We start from the raw sequence: 16,293 nt of genomic DNA on the forward strand, positions 1-16,293 counted from the left end.
TTGTAACGTTGGGGAGACAGTTTTTAGAATGTTTTTCACTTATCAGTGGGTTCTCTTTTTTTATTTGCTTTGTAGTAAGTGGTATAATAAATATTTTAGCACAAATTTGTTTGGCACGTTTCTCAACTGTTATAAATTTTCTAGATATATTTTTTAGCCCGAGAGAGATAGAATGCGGAAATCAAAATATGGACTTGTACAGAATAAATTTATATTCGCAGATTAAATTTACATGTTGTTATAATTTTAAAATGTATGTTTGAGAGATGGGAAGATTTGTTTCTATTTTCAGAAGTGTTTGTTGACTTTCTGATGTATAATTGAAGAAAAAAAAAACCAATATATTCCGATCAATTTGAGCAACAAATGTTAACACAAAATATTAACATAAGTAACAGTATGAGAGATTTTAGACTAATAAGTGCATTAGTGCATAATCTGTAAGAATATTTGGGAAAGAAAACAATGTATCATCAAAATACATATTGTAAAATATTGTGCCAAAGTTTTTGGCTTAGAAGGACTTTTGCTTTATTTTTTCTGTGTTAATAAATTGTGCAATGTATAAAAACGATCGATTCAACGAAAACAACAAAACAAATGAAAGTATAACAATTGGTCTAAATAGAGAAAACAAAATGAATGTCATCAATTTATTTCTTTCAGCAATAAAAGATTAATGTACTGGTAGGTACGCTTATGTGAATAAAAAAAAATGTGAATAAAAAAGATTACAATGTACCACTGTGTAGTACATAAACCAGAAAACAGGAATGCGAGAAAGTAAGGTTAGGACGTTCTCTGTCAACATGTGTACTGCCGTGATTCAAATTACAACGGAATGTCTATCAAAAATGCTACGAAAAACTCAAATTAAAATAAAAAAATAAGTAGCCAAGACTGTTTAAAACATGTATATTAAATTTTTAGCAACTAAAATGGATTGTATTAGAGTCGTTGTATTAGAGCCGTTTTATCCCCATGGCAGCCTTAATTACAAATTTTTTTGATCCCACGCTAATGGAATCGAACAATTTAATAACACTTATTTGAGACTTGGAAGAATTTATATGATTCGTCAGGTATGTTGACAGAAACTTATTTCTAAGATGATGTGGCGTTATGGACGTAGACGTTACGTAGACAAAGCAGATCAATAGTGTGGATGTATTTTATTAATTTTTAAGCAGCTTAGTACTCTGCTGTTTAAAGAAACGTGATCATATTTCAGTCCAAATAAAAGTTAAGATGTGTCAGCAAACTAGTTCAAGATTTGCAGCTTTTTGTTATTGATGTTGACGTTAATTGCTTTGTACACATTTTGTCTAGGATATTTAGATGAGAAACTAGTCGGAGCACCTTTTTTGTTCCACGTTTGGAAGACATTCGGGGGATACAAGTATAGACTTACGGGTTGCGTGATCTTTGGATTAACTGTAAATTATCAGCAAAAGATCGTGCTTTGGTACTTTCTGTAGATTCCAACAGATCCGTTATCGACATGTCAAGTAAAGAGAGGTCCTAAAACATGTCCGTGCGGTACAGCCGACACCGAAATCAAAATAATCTTCACTAATCATAACCTGCTGCGTTCGACCTTTTAAACGTAACGGAAAGATTAATATGAAGGTATTGTCAAAACTAGGTGGTGTTTAGCGCCATCTACAATAGTTTAGACTTGTAGAATAGACTCACTTCTGGACGTAGAAAACAAGAAAAGCTTCATCATTCGCACAAAACATCATTTTATTACACTTCTATGTTCTTCTACCTCAGCTGGATTTTGAATTCTGGCGATTCTTCTTTATAGCGATCTCTAGATACTTACTACTGTTACTCTGTTCGAATAGATTTGAAAGGACCGTTAGAAAATTTTGATATTTGCGAGAACAGAATTCACTATTTGATTCAGAAACAATGAAAAAAAAAAGTTTTTCAATTTAATTTTGAAATTAATCTTCTGTGAGACTTCCAACCAGTTGGTCTAAAGATGTTGAAGTGCAGCTGTTCCCTGTTTATATGACGTTTCTTGAAACCCATCTTTATATTGCTGTACATAATTGCTTTGTCGGTTATAAAACAATTCTGCGACAAAATGCAGAGAGGAGGAAAACTCACAAGTCTACAGTGCTTTGATAGTTTTTTTCTGAAATTTTGTTAAGTCAATGAAATTGTTTGGTTCTTTCATTCCAAATTTTCTTTTGCTTTGAGGTTCTTTAGTCAACAAACTCAGCACCCATTATTTTCCAAAAACTTCTGTCATTCCTATTTCTTCTTGTAAGATGGGATACGCCAACGTAAACAACCAGTTCTTCGTAATCTCATTGTGTATTTTAGAATCATTTTTCACATTTGGGGGGTTAATGGTCGGCCTTTGTGAAATGATATTCAATGCCCTAGAAGCCTTATTTGACAAGAAGTGCCCACATTTTAAGCATAGTGCATGAAGCAGCAAACTCACTTAAATACGAGTAGAATCCATATGAGTTTTGACTTCGTTTAAACTAAGGCTCTTCGTATCAGAATATTTGATATCTAGTACACTTATATCATCCCGTGGGTTGTCATTGACAGGTTGTTGTCAAAGAATCATCCATTTAAAATTTATTGGCACGGTTCTCAAGTTTAAAATAGAATTTAAACTTCCTAGAAAGTGTCAGGGATCAACTGGTCGATCACAACCATACCTGATCCCGAATGTCAAAAGACTTGATGATGATTCCTTCTCCTTTGCCGAAGACTAAAATAAGTATCGAGTGTTCAATTGAAAATTTTATCACAACATTGTGAAGTATGTCTTAGAAGATCAATGACAAAAGTTAGGTTAAGACCATGTTAAAAAGTGATATTTTTGACTGAATTTATTTCATATGTAATGTGAGTACCAGGTTATCAAAAAGGTTTACAATTAGAGCAGCACATGTATCTGGCTACAGGTTTGGTAACATCGAATACAAAACTTCTTAATTTGACGAAAGTCAAAGACGTTACACTCGCAAAACACAACTGACACCTGTCAAAGAAGACAATATGCCTTTTTCTTCATCAAAAAGTCACAGCCAACTTGATGAACTTTTCATTTGAACACCCGTTAGATGTATATGTAGTTATTTTTTGGTGGTTATGAAAGCAACATTGGCACTTCACAAGATAATACTCCTTTTCTTTATATTTTTAATTTTTTGGCCAGAGCGATTAGAAGATGTAATTTTGAAAGAGATTTTACTTCTTTGCCTTCTTCTATTCTTCATCCATTGGAGAAAAGCTGAATTGAAAAATGATGTTATTCTGATTGTGAGATGTTTTCTAATTTAATTCACCAACAGTTGTTTGTACCAAATTTAGACGTTTGACGATTGAATCGTTCTATAAATTTCCATCATTTTGTGGTTTTTACGGTTTTGTTTAAATCAACCTCTTTTTCACACTTTGAAAAGAATTATGCTGTTTTAAACATCATTTAAGCCTTGAGCACTTTTAACACTTTGGTTATTTAGAATTTATAATAAAAAATTTTTGGCAGAATCTTTCTTCCGTTTTGTGTGGCAACAAAACACAAACTGTTACTAGGTACTGTACCCATCTTTCCTTTTTATTGAACGTATGCAAATATAAACGTTCGTTATCTGCTTGTTTGTTTTATTATCTGACACTTATTATTGTTGTGAATGTAGCAATTAGTATATTTTACTGTTTTTTCCATTGCACTTGGTCCTCAATGCAACATGAATAAGCCCACTACTTTTTAATCGCTCCCGAAATGCGATATAGTAATTTGAGGCGAAAGAAGCAGCTGCCAAATGGCTACCAATTTACTAACAACCGCAGTTAAACTTTTTTTTTCTAATGCGGTGTCAGGTAGCAAATACCTTTACTTTGATTCGGCAATATGTTATTAAATTCCGACGAAATGAAAGAGAATCGTAAACACTTTGACACGTCGATATCTGCGACAGCCGGTGTCGATTGCGACAAGTGTCCGACACACTTTTGTCGCGCCTGCGATATTTTCAATCGTCACGTTAACTTACTGTCGTACACGAATATTACTGCAAAACGAGTACAGGTGACGGGTTTTATCTAAAACCTACGTGGGTAGGACAGCCTAATTTGAGCTGTCAATCAAATTCGGAGTACTTGTTCGTCGTGTTCGCTTTAACATGCACTCGATTATGTGAGTAATGGTGAGTAAGAAAATCGCCGGAGTTTGGGACTGATCAACATGACGACGCTGCAGCTCATACCTGTTGCTACGTTGTACAGTTTTTAAATGCCTTAATTGACCCTGAAGTTCACCAGATGTAGTCCGTCGAGTTCGTTCTTTAAGGTAATGTTAAATGCAAAAGCCGTACAGAAGCTCTCACGATTCCTAAAGTTGTGCAACAATAGACGAGGAAGATCTTGTATTTTCTGTTAATTGGTTGGTGTCATATGGAGCTCCTTAATGAGGATTGATGTATCTTTGGAGGAAAGTACAGTTTATCCATCCCAATTTCTGATACAAAAGCCGTTCGTTGCTTTGTGATAGCGTTTACATTTTTTGCATTTTCTGCTGTTGGTAGATTTTGTAGGTGTTTTGATTTTTTGTGCCAAAAATGCTTAAGCGAACAGCCTCACTGACAGTTTTCCTATCACCGTAATGGTTGCTGTATAGCGATTACTGGCTCGTTCCTTACGTCACTCGTCCCACAAGTGCCAGCGCCCCCGTAAAGATTAATTTACTAAGCGCGTCACATAAATAACTATTAAAGGTCTAGGGACATTTTTTAAATATTTTTTTATAAAAGTTTACTTGCTACCTACTAAAGTTTGTACAAGTTCAATTTCAATTTTTTTTTGTGGCTAAATTGGTTATGCAATAATTTTTTTTTTTTGTTAATGTTGACCTTTTATTCTACATAATTTTTCTTTTTATATTAATTTGTAGTCAGTATGTATTTTTTATTTGTATTCTATTCTCGTCAATTTTTTTAATGATTATGCGCATACCATCCTAGACCATTAACATTTAATCCAAGATCTGAAAGATATTTTTTGCAGGTTAATTTGACAATCAGTATTTCACTAATTTCGTTAACGTGTTTTTCCCACTTGGCGAGAATTTGATCGTCTTTATCTGTCCCGATACAAATCTTAATGATTAATTTGTACAAGGAACTACGTACGACTTCTTTATATTTAAAATGAACAGCGTTCATAATTTTCGCGTGATTATTTCGACTAAATGAAGAGACTTAAGATTGGTCCGTAACTGTGACGCAAACATTACCAAGAGTGTTACAACATTTTCTTTGTGGGCAGCAAACACACAAAGAAAGAAACTAATTCCGACATTTAGTGTTATTTCGCTTGCGTGCTAATACCCAAAATTGCATAAATAAATTAAAGGGAAATTTATTATGTCGAGACGAACTCAAATTTATAACATTATTATAACTATTGCCGTTTGAGGTCGCGCATTATCTGGTAGGAAAAAAAGTGCCAAATTCAGTGAAAAACAATAGAAATAGAATTTCTAATGGAACACTTCGTAGTGCTTTATTATCAGCTATAATATAATTAGTGGTATGATTATTATCGATGATATTATGAGTGAAATTGAGCTGGAGATTTCACGAGTCGAAGGACGAGTGAAATGTCCTGCTTCAATTTCACGAATTTAATATCATCGATGATTAATCATACCACGTGTTATATTCGATGAGACAACATAATGAATGAAATACAAAATTATTCATTTATTTGTCAAACTGACAAATTTATTTCAATCAAAAATCCTAACCACGAAAGTAAATAAGATAATAATTTTTTTGTTTTTTATTATCGCTGTGATAGCCATGCAACTAAGGACTTTACGCGTTTTCATTGGATCATTCATAATCACGTGATACATGAATTATATTGTCACTTTCATAATAATAAAAAAATCCAAATGTACATAATTCAACATGGTGACAAATTTTTAATATTTATTATTATTTATTCACCCAAGGTACACAATGTCAGTACCTGATTGTTATTTTGAAGTTTTAGTTTTACTAGTTGTTTTCTTTCGTGATTACGTATTTTATTTAACACAGACAATGATGTTGTAAAAATTTAGTATACCTAATAAGGCTGCGCTCGTATGTGTAAATTTCCCACTGATAAATAAAAGTACTGATTCATACACATGTTGCGTAAATAACTATGTATTTCAATATTAAAGAATAAAACAGATTCAACACTAGTTTTGTACCTCAGTACTAATTTTATTCACTGCTAAATATCGAGTTTTGTACGCTTTTGGGTATTACTCAAGAGTAATTCCTGGAATTTTTTTAGTCTAGGTAAACGAGTGCTTAGGCTACAATCAAATGAAATACTTGTCGAGCTACGACTAATGTAAGGCAATTTTAAAAATAAAATGTTTTTTTTTTTAATTTAAAATTTGTAGGACACTTGGTCGAACCAGAGACTTTCCGGATTAAACGGTATCCACAATCCCAATTATGTTGTGAAATCTTAATAACAGAGTTTTCTCCGTAGCGTTTTCGCAAATAAAATATTGAAATCGAGAAAATAGTCCAACAAAATCAATATGGGTAATCTATAAATTATAAATTTGAGTGTAACTGTTGCCTTACTAAAACACGCCATTGAATCTTTGATGTTATCTTTTTTTTTTAGATAGCACATCGATTTTCTGAATACAAGAAAGGAAGAATCAAGTAATTATGTAGAACCAACTATCTTTGATAAAAAAATAAGGTAATTGTTCACTTTAACTACTTCTGGAATTTTCGCGTTTTTTCTGGCTAGACAACCTCAGGGCGTCCTCCTAGATCGTTTCCCACCATTCAAACCTTGTGCAAATGCCTTTTTTTTCTCTTGTTGTGTTTCAAGTTCGCACCAATGTCTTAGTATAGCTAAAGGGTAGGGAAAATGCATTTGCACAAAGTTTGAATGGTCCATAATGGTGGGAAACAATCTAGGAGGATGCCCTGAGGCTGTCTAACCAGAGAAAACGCGAAAATTCCAGAAGTAGCTAAAGTGAACAATGACCAAAAATTAAAAATGATCAAAACTTCTTAAATGGTTTTAGCTTCCAAGTACCGCGTGATCAAGAATGACTGAATCTGTTGGTAACAATGAAAATTTGAATGACTTTGCTACCACTGCAATCTAAACGCATTGCCGGTTGTCAACTTTCACAGTGTTGACAGACAAATTTGAAATTTACCATCAAAGATTCATTTCTGTAATAGCATAAACATAACCGACATAGGTGTATGTAATTTTTTTAATGTCGTGTCAAGTTAAAACATCCGGTCAGAGCCAAAAAAAGCATCAACATTTTTCAGTTGTTTCTTTGCCAACAGACTGAGTTGATCCTGATCACGCTGTAGAAGGTCTCTTAATTTTTTCCTTAATACAGAGAACGATGTATTTTATCAAAATCTCTATTCTGCTTATGAACCCAGTTGAAGAAAAATCAAATTTTGATTAGTCTTCTTCTGTGCTAAACATTTTCTACGACCTGCTATAAATTTAAATAAAAACACCTTCACTGCCAAAATCGTATAACTTTTTCTCTTTTACCTTGTACATGTGCGAATGTATATGTTACGGGAATAGTGTGTAGAGAGGCGAATGTACACATTTACCGGTAAACGTTCATAATGACCGGTGTCATTGGTAAATGTGCATAGCAATCTTTTTTAGTCATCGGTTTCACACATTTACTTTCAAACATGGACTGTGTGCACATTTACCAGAGGCGGATGGTAAAAGTGGATGCGACTGAAGCCAACTTAGAATAACCGGGAAATCGTATCAATGATTTCATTAACGAGTAGGCAAGGTTCTCAGAAATGCTGTTGCAGAGGACAATGCGAAACAAAGAAGTGCCAGTGTAAAGCTTCATTGGTACTATGCAATTCTAAATGCCACGGTAGCAATCCTTGTCACAATAAGGACTAAATAGCAATTTGATTTTTTTAACAAAATTGTATATTGTTGTTCCTTATGTTTAGTTGATTTTCTATTTTCATTTGTTATTTTGTTGTTTTTTTAAGAAATCATGTTTTATATCTAATTACATACATTGTATAGAAATAGATCAATAACATCTTAGTATCAATTGCATTTTTTAATACTTGGAATTAATTAACCTGCTGAAGCCTGCTCCATGTCACTAAATAGTGGAATAAATATTTCCCATAATTATTAGGACACAGTACACCTTTACCGGTCAAAGTACATATAAGAGATCATTTACGCACATTTCCCGGTTCTGCTGGTCAATGTACACATAAACCGGTGGATGTGCACATTGACCCTTTTTACACTCTTACCGTAACATATACATACTTAGTTTTAATAATTTATTTGGCCTCTAGCAAACAAAAAATAAAAAATGTGAGTAGGCAGGCAGTTATAAACAAGTGAGGATACAAATATGTACTCTTGAGCGGAGTTGCTGTCATTTTGAAATTTCCTTCTAAGTTTCGAAACAAGTCGTCCATATTTTCTTTCAGCAGCACACTATAGATGTTCAGATTTAGAACTGAAGAAATCTGTCTATTTAGTATACATACAGTATGTTGAAAAAAAGGCGCCCGTGTTAACCCACACGTTATAAGTGATTTTTAAGACAAATTCGAAGACCAAAATTGAATTTGTGCTCTTATCACTAAGATATAAGCCTTCCTTTTTAGAAAAGTCGGTATTCTTTAAAAAAGTGTGAAAATTCTATTGTATTGAAGAAGTTAGGATACCATTTCTTGATTTCGAAGAAAATTTCTCAATGTTGCAACATTGCAAATCTCCTGGGATACAGAAAACATCCAAGTAACATTCAATTATTGGAAACGGTAGCAACAATAAAAATTCAATTTTCAATGTGGGTTGTTTTGTCAAATTTGAACGATTAACGTAAAAAAGTCAAATATTTAAAAAATGCCGAAATTGAGTACACTTACATGTTGCTTGGCTTGGGTGCAGCAGATAATGACGCATCTGAAGCTGCAAGAGAATATGCTAGACTGTATCCAAATCGACGTCATCCAGATGCTAAGGTGATTGAAAGAGTGGCGTAGAGAATAAGAGAAAATCGTCAAATAATTCCGATTTATGTAAACTGTGGACGACCTCGTGAAGAGCGCACACCAGCTTTGGAGGAAGCTGTTTAGGAAGCGATTGAGAATTCACCAGGACAAAGGATACGATTTTTTTTCCATGATGGATTTTAGTGGTTTTTGCTCACTGAATATAGTTAGCAAAGATGGCAATTGAATCGTACGGTTGGGGATCCTCGCCTTCGGCTCAGACGCCCAACTCGTGATTAAATGCACTACTTTGCTCACTGTATTGAAAATTGCTATTATTTTATGGGTGACAGTATCTGTCAGAACTGGTTTCCTAGATACGAGAAATACTAAATGAAATATGTAGGTATTATTTTCGTAAAAAAAAATTGTGCAATATTCGCTTTGTGTTGTTAGACAAACTGTTTAAATTTAAAAAAAGAAACTATTTAGACTTTTTTTTGCGATGATGCCCACAATGCTTCAATAAAAAAGGGAGCCCCTGTTTCTGGTGCTTTTTATCTACTACGAAAAATAACCTTTGCAATGATGAAATTAATCGTTAAAAATAAATCAAAATGGAATGTCTGTCGGTGTTTTGGAATTTTTGTAAGCGGTGTAGTGAGCTCCCTCGCTTGTTTCTATTTCGTCGTTGAGGGGTATTGTTACCCCAAAATTTATGTTTTCTACGTTGCACTCCTAAAGGTCAAAGTGAATTTTTAATTTAATATTTAATTTCTTTACGGTTTAAGGTACGATTTTTTCTAATTTCTTAATTTATTTTTCTTTCACAACGCTTCGCTAGCCTAAATGGAGAAACTAAAAATATGAAAATATGATGTTACAAGTTTTTGTAATTTTAAATAAGAATGAGATGTCTGTCCTATCGATATTTAAAAAAAATGTTTTTCGCATACCTATCGTAATGAAAGTAGCACTTTTTTACACGAAAAATCGTAGTGAAAGTAGTACTTTTTTGCATCATTTTATTCCATCTCCTTGGAGATGATTGTCAAAGCATATCTACCTATTTTTTTTTTTTTGTAATTTTTCATAGGTACATCCTTTAAACCAAATTTCTCAACTTACATCGATATGCAAAAAAATAGTGTGTACAACACGTTTTTTTCACTTATTTATTTGATTAACTCGGCTACGTCCTCGTTAATCAATCTGCAAATTCGTGAAAAAAAGTATGACTTTCATAACTAGTTGTACAAATAACTATTCAAACTTTTTGACTTGCTATTTACGTGATGCAGAACATTTTTAGAATTCTTATATTGCGGTATAGTGAGCTCGCCTGGCTTATTTCTATTTTGTCGGATTGCCCCAGTGTCTTAATTTTCAACTACTTTAATTTTTTAATTTATTTTTCATTCGCAACGCTTCAGTAGCTGATAGGAGATATCTTAAATGAAGACATTAAAAAAACATTCAGCCTTAAATTGATGTTGCCTCATTCATTAACATATAGGGGAGAGAGGGGTAAAATAATCCCTCTAAGAAAGAAAAATTGATTTTTCTTAACGTGTTGAGTGAATTTGTGCGTAACTATATACATCGCTTTTATCCATCATTTAGCTACTCAAAAATATTTTTATTGGCGCCTTCAAGCTTCTGAATTTATATATATGTATAAATAATTGGGTAGTTGCAAAAGGATCATTTTGTACACAGGTTTGGGTAAAATGATCCCACACTAATAAATGCACAAAAAAGTTATATTGGATGAACAAAAGTTAAAAAAATACCAAATCTTCAAAATTTTAATAGGCGTTTGGATGAATTAGCATTATGAGATGAATTTGTTAGACAAAGGTCGCAGATGAAGTCATCCCAGGCGTTTTCATCTATTCCTGCACAAGCGTCATGAGCCCATTGACGACACCGTGAGCATTGTATCCACCCTTCGCCTTCGATAGAATTTCCATAGGGTTCAGAACAATAAATACAGAGTGCACCATTTTCCTGTTCTGATTCTTCGCTGCTACTTTCTGCAAGCTTTTTGGGAGGCCCTTTTTTTGATTTTTTTGGGTTGCATTTTCCTTTCTTGTTTTTTCTTGTTTCTTCCTTAGCAGCTTTTTGTTTTTTTTCTTCTGTTAAATTATCTTTGTAAGGCGTACTGGTTAACAATACGGTACCTACAGATTTCCTTTTCCTCTGTGCTCGGGGTCCACTTATTTTAGGTAAGGGCCTAAGTGTGATAGGACCGGCTTTGGTAAACGACGTATCGTGAGTCTTATCAATTTCAACATCCTCAGTCTTATTTGGACTAGTGTTACTTGTACTGGCTTCACCTAAATCAGTGGCATTTGCTTCAACATTTTCAGATAACTCAATCTCAGTTGTTTCTTTTTCATCCGTGGTTTCAGCCGCTATAAAATCTAAATCATTAAAAATACCACTGTTGTAAGGCACAATCCCTGTTTTTTTAAATGCATTAATCGCATTGGCTGGAGTGCAAGCCTTTAGATATCCCTCACAAAAAATTTTACTTATTTGAAAGGTTGTTATAGTCCTGCCAGGGTTGTTGTTTAGCCATCTTTCAAGTGCATGATCTACAGCTGTACTAAGTGGAAACATAATTCCTACATCTAGTGGCTGGAGCTTGTGCGTACAGTGTGGAGGTAAACATAAGATAGAAACAAAATTGTCCTTTGCTTTAACGATGACATTTAAATTTTTTGTATGGGACAGATGCCCATCTAAAATTAGAAGAACTGGATCTTCTGGCGAAGGTTTTGCAAAAGACAAAAAATGTTCAAACCATAAGGAAAACACTTCTTCTTTCATCCAGCCAGATTCATTGCATGCAAAGATGGTACCTGGAGGAGCTCCATCTTTTAATTCAGGTTTCATTCTCTTTCTACTAAAAATAATCATTGGTGGAAGAAACATGCCACCAGCTGACATACATATCACTGCAGTTGATGATTGTCCACGTTCTGCGGAAGTAACACGGCCAACTTGCTTGCGACCTTTTTTTGCAAAAGTTTTCGAATTGCGTCCGGGAACGGTGGACAATGAAGTTTCGTCCACATTGTATATTCTATGAGCTGGATAGTTGTGCTTTTGGTATTCAGCTTTTAATAAATCAAAGAATTTTGAAACAACCGGTTTATTAAAAGCTTTTGCTCGAGCAACCGATGTTGCTTCTGGGACACGCAGTGATAATCCAGGATGTCTCTTTTGGAAACCAAATAACCAGTCTCGACCAGCAATTTTATTTTCAAGTGAAAATGGGTGATTAGCAATACCATTTCGTTCAGCAAGTTGATATGCTAAACTTCGAACATCATGGGTAGTTAAACCATACATTCTCACTTCCATGTCCAAAATGTAATTTACCAATTCTTCTTCCTGTTCAGCAGAGAAGACTGTCTTTCTGCTGCCCAATATTTTTTTGTGAGTGTTAGTAATAACATTCCTACTCCTCACTCGACGTTTTAAGGACATTACAGGAACTCCAAAATTTCTGCTAGCGGTTTTTATTGGCATTCCTTGGTTCTTGACTGCGTTAATTGCACTTTCCATGCTCCGCTCTGACCAATTTTGCCTTGTGGTCTTTCGTATATACGTACGAGGCATTGTGTAGACTGAAACAAAACTTATTTACTTAGAAATCGTTGAGGAGGGTAAAATGATCCCCGGGATCATTTTACACCCTACTATGCAGGATCATTTTACCCCACACCGCATGTCTCACATTTACTTATTTTTTTTTAGGTTAAATTTGCGAAAAAATGTGATGATATTGCAGTATATCGAAAGTTTACAAAATGCTCTAATCACAAATGAATGCAATTTTACAACTACGTCGCAGTAAGTGTACTTACAATGGTAACAAAAGCCGGTTGGCCTTATATCAATGTCACAAAAAATAAATACTTCACTCTGCTGACGCTATGCGTGCTAGCTTTGGAACAATACTGGGTGCCCTGACTGCAACTGCATCTGTAAGTGATGTTGTAATCAATTTCCGCTAGATTGCGCTAACCATTCTGTCGTCATTGAGAGGGATCATTTCACCTGATAGGATCATTTTACCCCTCTCTCCCCTAATTTACCTCAATGTAAATTTTGTTCTAAAATTGAAAATTTTGAATTATTAAATTCCTTTCTGTGGTGTATTTAAGTTGAAATGCTTCTACATCAGTTACCTATTATCAAAAATGACCTAGATTTTGATAAAAGTGTTGTTTTGGATCCAAAGTTCCTAAAATAGGAGAGACAATCTTGAAAATTTCTGTACAATTTTGTTTATCTTGTGTAAATTTCCCATAGAAATTATTTTCTGTCTTGGAAGTGCAAAGTTGAAACAGGTACGGCGCGCTTGATCCCAGTAATCCCTAATCATAGCCTACCGTGATCCCATCTTATGCAAGGGTTATTAGAGACAGGATTATCTCGATTTCGGCGTAATTGTCTTGTTTTGAAGGATCAAATTCTGATCACGTGTCGACCTTGGATCCCCCATCCAGTTGACGAAAGTCGTCCGGTGCATTTCTTGAATTTTCGCTTGGATCAATCAATTTGATCGGCGCCTCACGATTCTGTTTCTGTGTAAAATCCGTCACCGTGGCGACGCCGCCGCCAGAAAAACCTCCTCCCTCCGCCGCCGTCCGGTGCACTTTGAGAGACGCTTGCATCGCGCGGCGTCGCTGCCACTGCAGTTTTACCCCGATAGATCAATATTGGGTGCACGGACACACACGTAGCCGACAATCGGCCGCGTCCGCCGTTTCGCCTTTTCGACGGCGGCGACTTCCTAAAAAAAAGACAAAAACGAAAATTCGAAAAGCGCGAGGTCGCGCGCGCCCCACGGTGCCCCCACGACGCCGACGGCCCCCAGGAAAAATGGCGCGTTTCGCGCCAGACAGTCCAGGGGTCGCTGTGCATATCCGTCTGCACGCGATGCACAACCTACGATCCGATTTTCTGCAACGTTCGAGTGCAGTTCCGAATGCACGCGGTCACGTCGCCGATTGGTTCGGCCGGCGAAAAACATAACAAAATGTCGGGTCGGATGGCCGTAGTTGCGTTGGTATTTACGAAGAGTGTGCCTCGGACGATGATTGTCTTTTGTCGTATGGGCGCGAGTGTGGTGCTGGTTCATGGATGTAGCATTTTTTTCGTTTCTCTGTTGGTTTCAGGTGCTAGTGGAGCGGTGGATGTATGTTTTTTGACGGCCCATGTGTGGATACTACTCGCTGCTGGCTGGACATCCCAGGTAAGATTTTTTTTCTTTTTCTTAACACCACAAACGGGAACCGTCTAGATTTTTGAGGTTCGAGGCGGCCTAAAAATATCGACTCACGCGAATGGAACCCATATTGAAACAATCGACACGGATTTTGCGAGGACTTTTTTGACAAATTCGTCTTTTGGCCACAACCGAACTCCTTCACGTTCACATAAATTGCAAAATTTGTCCAGAAACTACCAAAATCGGGAACGCACACGGGAACGGCCTCGCAAAGTGACGCATTATCACAGTTTCCATCATTAACATCGTGATTTCTCCGTCTCTCGTCGCAAATTTATCACTTCTCGAAAAATTTCTGCAGAAATTAATTTTAAGTTAAATCCGGCTGGAACTGTTAATGTAGATAATTTCTTTCCACCAATGGGTCAAAATTTGCCACCGGACTAATTTTGAACAGTCTAGATTGAAAAAATCACAAAGGACGAATTTCGCTTCCAAATTTAGCACGAGATAATGGTGATAATGACAGCTGTGAAGATAAGTGCATCTGACGATATAAATAGCACTATTTGATTAGCGTTATCGTTCAAGAATTAATTTTAAAGTCATGACCGATACAAGAACGCACATTTTTCTGGAGATCTGTAGGTTTTTTCTCTAGTTTGCTAGTGTTTGCTGTGCGTTTCGAGTGTGTGAAGAAATGTTGCTCACATGCACGTTAAAAGTTTTATAACTTTGGGATTGCCATTGATGAACCAAAGGAAATATGTACTTAACACTTTTAGACTATATTTGTTAAGGAAATGACAACTAAGTAGCCATTTTATGAGTGCATCATCTAATTCGCACTTTATATTGCACTTACATAATTATTTTTTATGTCATACATTTTGTTTTAAACTATATTTTTTCTTAATTTCACAAATTAATACTATCGTTTCTTTATTTTTCTAATATGTAGTCGAAACTTGTGAAGATATTTTTTAACGTTCTTAATAACATTTTCTTCAAGTGTTATGGAATAAAATAATAATGTAAGAATGCATTTTTAGTGTAACAAACTGACGTATAAATGACATTTAAAAAATGATATCGTCGCCATGACAGTAGAAAAACTTGTTGTTGGATAGAGATAAATAGTAGAAGTGCATTACACACATTCTGGTGTTTATTGTAATACAGGGTGTTTTCGAAGTTGAGGTGTTCCTTGTAACACGAGGTACTATACATTATTCTTAAGAATTTTAGCCTAAATCTTCTTAGTAAAATGTTTGTATTAACGGAGATAATTGATTGTATATTTTTATTCTTTTCTAAAATTTTGAATCCGGTCCTGTCTATTTCTCCGCTGTATTAGATTAATAACTGACGTGGCCCAGGATGGTGTCTTTCTGGAAATCGCTCTGCGTACTCTCTGGACGCAGCAGCTGCATTCTGATAACGTGAGAACATTGCCCATACATTAGCAACATATCTGTGAGCTCATTATTTTCGTAATAATAAAGCCATTCCGATTAATTAGATGACAACTCTGACAGTATTTTTGATTAACGTCCATGCTCATTTGATTTTTTTTTGTCAATTCTAATTTCTAACAAATCAGCACAAATTTGAACAGGACCAGTTTCAAAAATTTCAAAAAATTTACTTATTGTATCTTCATTGCCGTACACATTTTACTAAGGTGACTTTGGCTAAAACTCTTTAGAACAACGCATACTATCACATGTTAAAAGGAACACCTCAACTTCGAAAACACCCTGTATTTAACACAATTCTCACAATCTGAAAGATTTAATGTAGACTTTAGAAATCAAGGATCAACGGTTTTTCTAAACATTTCTCACGTGGTCCTTAGGAGGGAGTATTATAAATTTTAAAGTGCTTAGAAGTAATTTATTTTTTCTTCAAACATCAGTAAAATCTGATGAGCGGCAGATAAAGTTATTATCTCCGCTGACGAGCGGCAGATAAAGTAAACTAGCTAAATCATTTGAAATTCCTAACTCAAATTTT

General features: G+C 35.0%; 1 protein-coding gene and 2 long non-coding RNA genes across 3 annotated transcripts in view; 1 reads left to right on the forward strand and 2 right to left on the reverse strand.

The window, feature by feature from the left end:
* LOC138127728 (uncharacterized) overlaps nucleotides 1-16,293 on the reverse strand; it is a 103,613-nt gene that overhangs the window by 67,851 nt on the left and 19,469 nt on the right. The gene's annotated exons all lie outside the window — the stretch shown is intronic.
* Nucleotides 10,775-13,137, reverse strand: LOC138127727 (uncharacterized). Its single transcript, XR_011158354.1, has 2 exons — nucleotides 12,908-13,137; nucleotides 10,775-12,667 (listed from the first exon to the last, which is right to left on the reverse strand). It is a non-coding gene; the product is annotated as an uncharacterized lncRNA (long non-coding RNA).
* Fancl (E3 ubiquitin-protein ligase Fancl) overlaps nucleotides 14,130-16,293 on the forward strand; it is a 64,854-nt gene continuing 62,690 nt past the window's right edge. The window contains exon 1 of the mRNA XM_069043784.1: nucleotides 14,130-14,301. Coding sequence (XP_068899885.1) covers nucleotides 14,247-14,301 — 55 coding nt within the window. The 5' untranslated portion in view covers nucleotides 14,130-14,246. The remainder of the gene's footprint in view (nucleotides 14,302-16,293) is intronic.

The sequence above is a fragment of the Tenebrio molitor genome, chromosome 4 (assembly GCF_963966145.1).
Source record: "Tenebrio molitor chromosome 4, icTenMoli1.1, whole genome shotgun sequence".
NCBI lineage: Eukaryota > Metazoa > Arthropoda > Insecta > Coleoptera > Tenebrionidae > Tenebrio > Tenebrio molitor.